The sequence below is a fragment of the Oryctolagus cuniculus genome, chromosome 5 (assembly GCF_051225735.1).
Source record: "Oryctolagus cuniculus isolate XC-2025 breed Fujian yellow rabbit chromosome 5, ASM5122573v1, whole genome shotgun sequence".
Taxonomy (NCBI): domain Eukaryota; kingdom Metazoa; phylum Chordata; class Mammalia; order Lagomorpha; family Leporidae; genus Oryctolagus; species Oryctolagus cuniculus.
The window spans coordinates 37,301,866-37,313,926 of NC_142871.1; the positions used below are offsets into that span (position 1 = coordinate 37,301,866).

The 12,061-nt window shown below is 39.8% G+C and overlaps 1 protein-coding gene across 2 annotated transcripts in view; it reads right to left on the minus strand.

Moving 5' to 3' along the window:
- The window catches only part of ENPP3 (ectonucleotide pyrophosphatase/phosphodiesterase 3), a 105,937-nt gene extending 96,787 nt beyond the window's left edge, over nucleotides 1–9,150 (minus strand). Inside the window, exons 1-2 of one of the 2 annotated variants that reach the window (XM_008263526.5) lie at nucleotides 8,108–8,291; nucleotides 4,198–4,273 (exon numbers count right to left, since the gene is read on the minus strand). In XM_008263526.5, coding sequence (XP_008261748.3) covers nucleotides 4,198–4,273; nucleotides 8,108–8,185 — 154 coding nt within the window. In that variant the 5' untranslated portion in view covers nucleotides 8,186–8,291. Of the gene's footprint in view, nucleotides 1–4,197; nucleotides 4,274–8,107 lie in introns of both variants that reach the window. The other variant, XM_070074616.2, reaches the window with a different exon arrangement.
- Nucleotides 9,151–12,061: the final 2,911 nt, after the last annotated feature.

Here is a 12,061-nt window from a genome sequence, read left to right on the forward strand (position 1 = left end):
ATGGAACGTTGGATACATGCCAAAGAGTACCATGTACTAGTTGCACACACAGCAATTTTCATGGATCTTAAGAACAGCCCAGGGGCCGGCATTATGGCGTAGTAGGTTAAGCATCCACCTGTGGCACCAGCATCCTATGTGGGTGCCAGTTCAAGTCCCAGCTGTTCCACTTCTGTTCCAGCTCCCTGCTAATGGCCTGGAAAAAGCAGTAGAAGATAGCCCAAGTGCTTGGGCTTCTGCAACTGCTAAGGACATGGAAGAATATCCTGGCTCCTGGTTTTGGATTGGCCCATTCCATCCATTGCCGCAATCTGGGGAGTAAACCAGTGGGTGGAAGACCTCTCTCTTTGTCTCTCCATATCTCTGTCTGTAAATATGCCTCTCAAGTAAATAAATAAATCTTTAAAAAAAATCAAAGAAAAGAAAAATTGATATGGATAAGCCACAGTTTACATAAATGACCTTTACATTTTTGAAAGATTTATTTATTTATTTATTTATTTATTTGAAAGGCAGAGTTACAGAGAGGCAGAGGCAGAGAGAAAGAGAGAGAGAGGTCTTCCATCCGCTGGTTTACTCCCCAGATGGCCATAATGGCTGGAGCCATGCTGATCCGAAGCCAGGAGCCAGGACCTTCTTCCAGGTCTCCCATGCAGGTACAGGGACCCAAGGACTTAGGCAATCTTCCACTGCTTTCCCAGGCCATAACAGAGAGTTGGATCAGAAATGGAGCAGCCAGGACTTGAACCCGCGTCTGTATGGGATACCGGCACTGCAGGCAGTGGCTTTACCCATTACGCCACTGTGCCAGCCCCAACCTTTACATTTTTACATTCACTTTCTTTTAAACCTTTCTGCATTTGGCTTCCAGGAGACACCAATTACCTGGCTTTTCTCCTACATTCCTGACCACTCTTTCCTGGTCTCCTTCTTTGTTTCTTCCCCCATCTCCCTTTAAGGTTGATGTAACCCATCATATGACTTAAAACCCCATGTACAATGCTGATAAGCACACAGGCTATGCCTAAACAGGACTTCTCCCTAAGGTAAGCTTCATTTATCTGACACTGTTATTGATTTCTCCACTGAAAATCTGTAGATATTTCAAATACAGCATTCCAAAACTGACTACCTGATTTTTTTCCCCAAAACTAGCTCCTTCCAGAGCCTTTGCCATGTCAACCGTGGAAGTTTCATATTTCCAGATATTCAGGGCAAATATTCTTTCTCATTCCATATCCAATCTGTCAATAAAACCCATCTATCACATCAAAATATACCCAAGATTCAAATATTTCTTACTGGTTGAGATGTAAGCTATCACCCTGATTCAATCACCCTGGGGCTTGTCCATAAGATTGCAATAATCTTGTTGCTATTCTTTCTACTTCTGTTTCCATTCCACTGTGTCGTGTGTGTCTGTCTGTCTATTTATCTATCTATCTAACACAGAAGACCTAGTGATTCTGCTGAGAAGTACTCCAGAGCATGTCATTCCTCTGCACAAATCCATTAGTCACTTCTCATTACATGCAGTATGAAAGCTAAAGACCATGCTTTGACATACCAACCCTTATATAATCTGGCTCCCCTTTATCAGGATAACCTCATTTTATGACTACCTTTCTTTGGTACTCTGAGTTCTAGTGCATGGTCTCTTTGTTATTTCTTTAATGGAGCATGGCAAGCAAGCTCCTGCCTTAGGCTCTTTCACAAGCTATTCCTCTCTACCTGGAATGTTCTTCTCCAAAGTATCCCTAAGTTTCTCTTAACTTTAAAAAAAAATTATTCATTTATTTGAAAGTCAGAGTTACATAAAGGGACAGAGACAGAAAGATAGTCCGTCTGTTGGTTCACTCCACAGATGACCACAATGGCCAGTCCTGGAACAGGCTGAAGCCAGGAGCCAGGAACTTCATCTGGATCTCCCAAGCGGGTGGCAGGGGCTCAAGCATTTGGGCCACTTTTATCTTCTGCTGCTTTTCCCAGGCCATTGGCAGGGAACTGGATCAGAAGTGGAGCAGCCGGAACACAAATCAGTGTGCATATGGAATGCTGGCTCCTTTCCCTCACTTCCTCTCCCTCTTAATTCAAAAGCTATTTCACTCACACTCTCACACACGCACCCCAACTACATATTTCAGATTCCTCCTTTTGGTTTTATTTATTCCAGAACACATTCACTATTTTTTTTTTACCTCTTGGTTGTTTCTTTAGAACACATTCACGATTATATATTGTTTACATATTTGTACTTTTATTGCCTATGTTTCAGGTAGAATATAAATGCAAACAATTTTTCTCTGCTTTCCCCCATTGCATCATCAGAAATTATAATAAAATCAACCCCATGGTGTTCAACTTTTGAAGAATAAACAAAAACAAGTATACACAAGACAGTAAACTTGCAAGATCACATATACATTTTAAAACTCATCCTAGGAAAAATATGCATTGCCTATGGAGGGTGGGCTACCTGGAGAAAGTAATGCTCTAGGGTTGGGCCTCAGAAGAACAGATGTGGTAGAAGAAAAAATAATAAAGGGGATGAAAATTTTAAATAACTGAGGAATAATAAAAGGAACAAATATGTTAAGGGTGGAGGCAAAAGCAAGCCAGGAGGTGAACACCAATGCCCTGGGTAGGAGAGAGAAGGAAATGATGCCAAATAAGGCCTGATAGACTGAGATGAAAGGAAGAGAATGAGAAAAAGGATTCTGGGCAGCCAGCCAGTAGATGTACTGAGGTAAGGAAGAGAGTGAGTGAAAGAGCTGGAACAATAGGAGATTTTGTTTAGAGATTAGTACAAGTATATGCCTTTTGAAATCAATTTATGTGATTTGGGGGATAAGACAGCCAATAAATGATTCCCATTGTGTGCACTTGCATCAGAATATTACCACCAAAATAAACAGGCAACATGTGTTAGAGCTAGTAGGACTGGCACTACTTACTGCTCAGAAACACAGCAACCAAGTGACCAAGAGAAGACAGTAATTTTCCAGCCAATATTCACCATTAAATTCCACCTTTCTATGCTATATGAGGAGAACTGGGTGTTTGATCACTTTTTAAATTATTTAGGTATGTATATATATGTATCTGAGGAGAGAGAGAGAGAGAGAGAGAGAGAGAGAGAGAGACTTGCATCCATTAGTTCACTCCCCAAATGCCCATGAAGTTGAAACCTGGTTGCCCAATCCAGGTTTCCCCATGGGTGGCAGGGACCCAAGTATTTGAACCTACTACCTCTCAGAATGCACATCAGTACAAAGCTGGAATCAGAACCTAGTGTCAAAACTCAGGCTCAAGCACTCCAATGTGGGATATGGGTGTCCCAATCAGCATCTTAACCACTAGGCCAAACACTTGCCTGCCTTGTTGATTCTTAAGTGAAAACATAACTGAAAAATGATCAGTTAACTTCACCAAGACTGTTCCTAATGAAGGAAAGACAAGATGTTCCTCACTGAGGTCAAATCAAAAGTTATCAAATTGAAAAATGGAAGGAATGACCCAGCAACTGGCCTCATACTTCATCTTAGTAAAAACATAAAAACAACATATAAAGAGACTGTAGAAAATGATTTTTATATTGTCACTTGTACATGGTCTGTTTACTATTCATTCTAATGAATACAACAGAAAGGATGTAAGGTGTGGTATGTATTTCCTATTTTTCTTCACTTCTTATGAGAAGAAAAACATTTGAAGTCTTTTTTATACACAACTTTTTAAGAATTTGACACCACCTAATGAGAAATAGTGAGATTTCAGGAATAGAACAACACTAATGTGAAATAAAAGTGCAGGAAGAGGGTGGGAGTTTCTGGGTATAAAGCAACAAAGATCTTGAGACCAAGTGGCTGATACTTTGTCATCAGATAGTTATGCTTACAGAAGAAGCTGGGACAGAAAGTCTGGGATCCAGTTATCAGTCCTTTGGTTAGGTGAGGAGGGGTAAGCAAGATCCTAGGATAATAGGACTCTCCCAGGAGCAAAGGTTCTTGTGCGAGGGTGAAAGAGGAAAGTCCAAAAGCGAGAGTGGATGGCACTAACTACAAATGTGGGCTTCTGATAGGTGGGAAGGAAAGCCCAACAGGAAGATACAGAAAGCTTGGTGGGGAGACATGTTGTAATGGATGAAGACCAAGGGAAAGTAACAAGCGAATGTAAGGAGAAAAGCTGAGGGGATACCTTGCCCTTCTGGTTTCCTGAGTCCAAGCCCCAGGCCTAATCCAAGCGACATGATCACCAACAAGGCAAGAAGAACCTATTACAAAAAAGGAAAAGTAATGTTTACCATTTTAAAATAATACAAATACACAGATTACTACCCTCTGTCAGTGGACAAGGGGCACCTGCAGCATGCTAGTTAGGCAGAATCCAGATCCAATAATGATAGATAATGTTATTTAATGTCTGAAAATGAGAAAGAACGGCTCAGTAGGCTAATCCTCTGCCTTGCAGTGCCAGCACACTGGGTTCTAGTCCTGGTTGGGGCGCCAGATTCTGTCCCGGTTGCCCCTCTTCCAGGCCAGCTCTCTGCTGTGGCCAGGGAGTGCAGTGGAGGATGGCCCAAGTGCTTGGGCCCTGCACCCCATGGGAGACCAGGAGAAGCACCTGGCTCCTGCTTTCGGATAGGTGCGGTGCGCTGGCCGCAGCGCGCCGGCCGCGGCGGCCATTGGAGGGTGAACCAATGGCAAAGGAAGACCTTTCTCTCTGTCTCTCTCTCTCTCACCGTCCACTCTGGCTGTCAAAAAAAAAAAAAAATGAGAAAGAAGGTCTGGGAAGAATTTTATAACAGCATTTATTACAGGTATTCTAATTCAAATACATGCATAATTCAGATATAATGAATTCAAGTAAGAATTAAAACTGCAAGAGCTACTTCACTTTTGGCCATTTTTCTTTTTTAATTAGACACCTGCTTGGAGATCATTTATCTAAAAGCATTTCAGAATTGTGAAATCCTCAATTACTTAATTCCCAGAGAGCAGAGATTTTTTTTTTATTTTTCCTGCTCTGTCGATCAGAAGATAATTAGCACATTTAACATATGTAAAATATAGTGCCCCCAAAATATACTGGCAAGTGATAGGTTTTGCTCTTTTGTTGAAACAAGTGATTCTTTGAGAAGCAATGACTTTGAACAGCCCTTGTGACTAAGGAGGAACAGTTATCTTTTTCCCCACACTATTTGGTGAACTCTTTACTTAATATAGAGTTAATCATATTTGCATAAAGTTAATTGAAAATAGGTCTTAGTAAAAAATAAGTACGGGAATAGGAGGAGGAGGAAGGGGGTGAGAAAGTGGGTAGGAGGGGAGATACAGTGAGAGAATCACCATGTTCCTACAGTTGTAACTATGAAAGCTATGAAAATTGCATTCTGGAAAAAAATAAGACTTGGAACCAAGCTTAGAAAATCATTAATACTAGATAAATATTAAAATATAAATATCAAAAAAGGAAACAAATGATTTAGAGTAATTTTGAAGCTTCTTACCAAAGACTCTGCCATTCATTTTTATTACTGCTGACAAAGCTCTATCATGTAGTAGACTTTATTCTATGATTAGATTAAGTTGTGAGCTAATTCAACAGAATTCTTGCTGTCCTCTTCTCTGTCCAATGTTCAATGATAAACATGTAGGTCAATAGAGCATCAATACTTTAGATTAAGTCCAGAAATAAATCAACAGAATTCTCACTGTCCTCCTCCCTATCCATAAAGTTCAATGATAAACATGTAGGTCAATAGAGCTTCAGTACTTTACATTGCAATAAAGAATGGGAACAGTTTAGGAAAGCATTTAACAATACCTATGGCTACCCTGTCATTTAAAGCACAAACATATGAGTTCCACAAAAGGGAAAAAATTGAATTTACTTAGATAATAAAGAATTACATAAACTATTGGTTTGGGGAGTTTGTTTTCATTCTGAAAATCAACTGGAAAAAGTAAATTTTTACAATAGAAGTGAACTTGATGACTGAAGAAAATTAGTAAAATGCTATGAAAATAATTCTTACATGAAGTCTCGAAATTCCACAAGGGTCAGTGGTCTTCTAGTATGGGTTCATTCGGGAGAATGAATGGAGAGCAGAAAGTGGACAGAAATGGTTATTGATAGTACCATTAGCACCTTGTCATGGTGCTGAGAAGCTAGACACAAAACTACAGAACCAATATTGAGAAACTCAATATGGATGCTAATACCTTTTGGTTGGCATCTTATCTTTAGTTCTCCCACTATTTAAACTGGCTGGAAAAATCAACATCTAGCTGTCCTGAGATTCTTCAAAATTTTTGTAGTAGTAAATCTGTGTCTGTTTCTCACTAAGACAAATCTCACATATTTGTGGCTTGTTTCTTAGTTACTCTGTAAACTCCTTGAGTGCTAAAGGTTCATTTTAATCTTTCATAGTTGTTTATTCTAAATATGTCATTCTGAAAAAATATCTTGATTTGGGGGTACACTTGTGTCTGAAACTCTCTTACAATATGCATACAGTGGGAAGAATATTCAGAACTCCAGAAGTCATTGATAATCCAACATTTGCCTTTAGCAAGGCTAAATAAAGAGCTCTAGGAATATAGTTGATATCTTTAAATTTCTTTAATGGAGTGTTGTTGAAACTTGGAAAAATTAGGGTATTTTTGAAATTGTAGTTTAAAATATTGGGCTTAATTACCTATACTAAAAAACCACTGGAAGCGTACAAAGAAAGGCTAATAAATTATGCAAAAGTTTTGTTCTCGAGGATGTTCTCATTTCTTTAATTGGTAAGATGGGGTAACTATAACAAATAGTTTAAGAGCTAGAAAGAGTGCTCTAAAATCTCGGAATAATAAATAAATAGAATACAAGAATACTTCACACAGTTTGTGGGTAATGTGTATCATGAAAAAATATGCAAGAAATTCAAAGATTTTTGCATCAAAATTAACTTATCTTTGAAGTTCATTCATTTATTGAGAGTTTGTTTTGTTATGGTCACTGGACTCAATGCTGATGCATGTAGTATCATTTACTCTGTGAAACAATGCTGGAGAGATGGAGAGAGGGGTTGTGACATGGGCTAAAGCAGAGAAAGTAGAAATGAAAAAGCTAGCGCAGGATATGAGCATAGAGAAAAGCAATTCACTTGATTTTGTCCTTGAGGTCCCAGGCGAGGAGCCAGAAAGCAGGCTTTAGAAACATATGGCACGGACTCAGCAAAAGGTCAGAGAGAGTGGCTTCTTGGAAATCTTGTTGAGGATCTGAATCTGAAAACCACAGCAGAAGGTGAGATCGCCTAAGTGAAAGATCTTGAGGTGGGCTTCGGGAGAATGCACGTGTGTGATGTGCAGTGAGAGCAGAGGTAAGTGGGTCCAGAATGCAGGTAATGAGGAGAGTCATAAAACTGAGAATTTCAGTGTCATTATGGAAGCAATAATTCAAAATGAGAAAATACTCAACAACATCCATGGAAGCAGCCGCGGGAATGGGAAGGAACTGACTTCAAGCACCGAGAAAAAGCCAGAGCATAGGAGGTGGGTGGGTATGAGAAGACCGAGGTGGCGCATGGAGCCCTTTTCTCTCAAGGTTTCATGGTGAAGAGAAAAGACAGAGTAACAAAATAAGGGGAGGTTTTAAAAATTTATTTCTTTAAGACAGGGGACTTCACCGAATAAAAAGATAATAAAGAGAAGAGAGGCAAAAGAGATTACCTCTAGGAATGAAGTGAAATAGGAAAATCAATAGTTCAGCAAAAAATGTAAAATATAATGATTTTTCATTTTCTGGTCTTAAAATATTCATGCAATAAACAGCTGACTTGGAGGGGAGATTATAACATGCAAAGAAATCAGTGCTGCAAAGTGTTCTTTCATGGATTCTGACTTTTTAATCAAATATTAACCTGTTGTTTCTCAAAGTTCCCACTTGCAAAATACAACTAAAAATATTAACTTGCGTTGTAGTTGACATAAGGAATAAAGATAGAATTACCCACAAGTTTTACATTTAAATAGCAACACCAACAAACACAAGTGGGGAGCTGCACACTTTTGATATTTGTTACAAAGCTAGAAAGACTAAAATTAGGAACTGTACTTACAATACATATTATTTTGTATTTCCTTAGGGTGCTCTTCTTAACAGACTCTTCGGTTACTAAAGTTAGCCTGGAATCCATTGTTCTGGCCGCTGCATAAACCTGTTTTACCAGAAGACAATAGTGCTCCTTCTTTCCTTCAGTGGGCAAAAAGAAACTGCTTGATTGCACAGCTGAGCCTGACTTTAAAGTGACAGGGAGAGTGCTGCTCTTTTGTGATTGGGCAACTTGGACAGGAGAAAAATACTGTAAAAACAATAGTGTCAGAAGATTAAAGTCCATTTCTAGTACATCGTAGACAACAACTGTTTTTCTCCTTCTAATTGTACCAAATATTAATCAAGACATACATAAGAATAATACAATAACCAAATTTTAATATAATTTGTTCATTTCTTTTCTTTAAAAATAATCCCCCAAACAAAAATCCTTACCAAACAAATTCCAGAAATTTTCTAAATTATATAAACTTTGTATCATAGTTGAAAACCAACAAATTAAAACATGTGCTTGAACTACTAAAATGGAATTCTGAAACCACTGAACTAATATAAAATACTTGACTATGAAATAATTGTGTGTTATATTTTACGATGTTTACAATTTAAGACGTGCTTTTTATTTTCATCCTCTCATGTAAAAATTCAATAATAGTTCTTTTTTCAAAAAGACTTTATTGGCCGGCACCATGGCTCACTAGGCTAATCCTCCACCTGTGGTGCCGGCACCCTGGGTTCTAGTCCCTGTTGGGGCGCCGGATCCTGTCCCGGTTGCTCCTCTTCCAGTCCAGCTCTCTTCTGTGGCCCAGGAAGGCAGTGGAGGATGGCCCAAGTGTTTGGGCCCTGCACCCGCATGGGAGACCAGGAGGAAGCACCAGGCTCCTGGCTTCGGATTGGTGCAGTGCCGGCCGTAGCGGCCATTTGGGGGGGTGAACCAACGGAAGGAAGACCTTTCTTTCTGTCTCTCCCTCTCTCTCACTGTCTATAAGTCTCTCTCTCTCTCTCTCTCTCTATCTCTATCTCTATCTCTCACTGTCTAACTCTGCCTGGCAAAAAAAAAAAAAAAAAAAAAAAAGACTTTATTCACGTATTTGAGAGGTAGAGTTACAGACAGAGAGAGGGACAGAGAGAAAGGTATTCCATTTGCTAGTTCACTCTCCAAATAGCCACAACAGCTGGAGCTGTGCCAATCTGAAGCCAGGAGCCGGGAGCATCTTCTGGATCTCCCACATGGGAGCAGGAGCTCAAACACTTGGGCCATCAGAGAGCTGGATTGGAAGAGAAGGAGCTGGAACAAGAACCAAAGCCCATACGGGATACTGGCGCTGCAGGTGGCCCAATAATATTTCTTGAAAACATTTTATTCCTGTTTTTTTGGGGGGTGACTAAATGAAGGCTCTGATTATTTAAATAAAATTATGTGACTTTCTCACCAAAAGTCACACAGTTTCCTGATGCCAGAGCTAGAACAGGAACCCAAGTCTTTTGACTTCTCAAATCCACTTTCTTTTAGTCTGGGTCTCCCATGTGGGTGGCAGGGGCCCAAACACTTGGCCCAACTTCCATTGCTTTTCTCAGGTCATTAACAGGGAGCTGAATTGGAAGTGAAACCGCTGGAACTCAAACCAGTGCGCATATGGGATGCTGATGTCATAGGCGGTGGGTGGCTTTACCCACTATGCCACAATGCTGGCCCCTCCAAATGATTTTATATATAACTAAGATCAGTCTACACACTTGCTTTAAATGATGTACACATTCAGATTTTCTTCTGCAAACATTTACTCTGTAGCCTAACAAAACTTTTGAATTTTTACACATAAGTTCAGAGCACTAGCTACTTCCAAGGGTTTCGTTGTTTTATCATCCTAATTTTACAAAAAAAGATAAAACCTATATCACAATTAGCCTCAAAATTAGGGGATCACTAGGTTCTATGTTTTTTTACCTAATCATCTGTTATAGGACTTCAATGTTTACAGGTTTCTGGGTTCTGAATGTCTGTTTGCATTTATGACAATCTACCCCCTCTACTTGATTCTGCTTGCTGGGATTCCTACTTTATCTTTCCCTCTGTGATGGATCTATTCATTGCCATGATGACATCTTGTAGATGTAGTAAAAACTACAAACAATTGACTATTTAAAAAGGAAATAATCTTCAACAACATGAGTTGACCTCATCTAACCAGTTCAAGGTCTTAAGAGTGAAAACAAGTTTATCAGAAAATAAATTCTGCCTCAGGACAGTGGCATTAGTTTCAGTGTCTAGCCTGCCCTCTCCTACAGTTTCTGGACATGCCAGCTCCACAATCAGGTAAGTCAATTGCTCAATACCTCACTCTTTCTCCCTCTGGAGATTATATTCTTCAGCTTTAAAGTGACCTCGGGGGCAGGCATTTGGCACAGCATCTTGAAATGCCTGCATTGCATACCAGAGTGCCTGGGTCTGAGTTCCAACTCTACTTCTGATTCCAGCTTCCTGCTAACGTGTACTTTTGGAGGCAGCAGGTGATGGCTCTAATACTTGGGTCTCTGCCACCCACGTGAAGTTCTGAATTGAGTTCTGTGTCCTTGGCTTCAGCCTTTCCCAGTCCAATATGTTGCAGGCACTTGGGGAGTAAACCGGAAGATGGGAGGTTCCTCTCTGTCTCTGTCTCCCTGCCTCTCTGTCTCTCTGAGTTTCTCTGCCCTTCAAATAAATTAAATAAATAAGTTAAAATAAACAATAAGGTCAATGGCATTATTGTGGGAAACCTAAATTTAAGCTAAGAAGAGCCTCAGATTATCTCTAAGTTACTAAATTTTGAATATTATAATGGAGGTGGATCTTAGCCCTTCAAGTTCTGAGGTTAGTGAACGTCAGGGATTCTACCCGGGTGAAGTATAGATAAGCACACTAATGATGTTGCCATTACTGAGTCTCTAATCATGTTTTCTTCTCTAGCAGCCCCCAGCTAATACCTAAACCCGAACTTCTCTGAGTCTCTCAACTTTTAGAAACATGTCCCTAACTGTTCACGTGAATATTGAACACTGGCCAAATCCACACCCTCCGTGTAATTTAGACTTTGGAATAGCCATGTCATCTAGATCTGAACCTGTGTTTTTCTAAGTTACCTGGACCTTGGAAGCTTCCCTACTCTTTCCCTGTTACCTCCAAGACAATCTGCACCTTCTGCACCCTGAAAACTTTGCTCTGCATTTTCGAATGCTTAATGGCCTAGATCACACACACTCTCAGAGGTAGTTACCACTAACTCTTTACCAGTCTGAATCATAAAAAATTCTTACATTCTAAAAGGTCCCATTGTCTGCAAAATTTGGGGCATTTTTCTAAAATCACAGAAAATCCATTTGTTGCTGTCTTAGGAAAAGCCCATGGGCCTGTTGACTTCCTTAATTCTCAAAAACTTGCCCTTCCTGGTTCCAGAGCTACAACTTGGATGGTAGATGGACAAGCTAGACTGGGAGAGTCCAGAGAAACTAGATACACTAAGGGAGGTGATGGGAGTGAGGCAGAAACTAGGCTCAGGCCCAATAGCAAGAGGAAGAAGGAAGGCAGATCATCAAGGAAGCCAGACCTCAAATAACATGATAACAGGTGATCCACTTTATGAAAGGTCAGTCTTGAAGAAAAGGTAGAAAAATTTGCAGGGAGATTGGCAAGCAAAGCAAAAAGAAAGTTAGCCCTGTAGATAACTGGTACAAGAAAGATGGATATTAATTAATGTTGAATGATTAGGACTATCCGTTTAGGTAACACTGGAGCCAGCACCGACAAACCTTGTCTGAGTGGCACAAGTACACACAGGGTACAAGGCAAGCATCTCATTATTGAAATATAGGAATTGAATTCTTGGAATTGAACTATACATAAAATTACTAGGTTACTAGACATCCAAATAATAACTGTGACAAAGTAGAATCCATGACCATGAATTGATATCAGTATTTG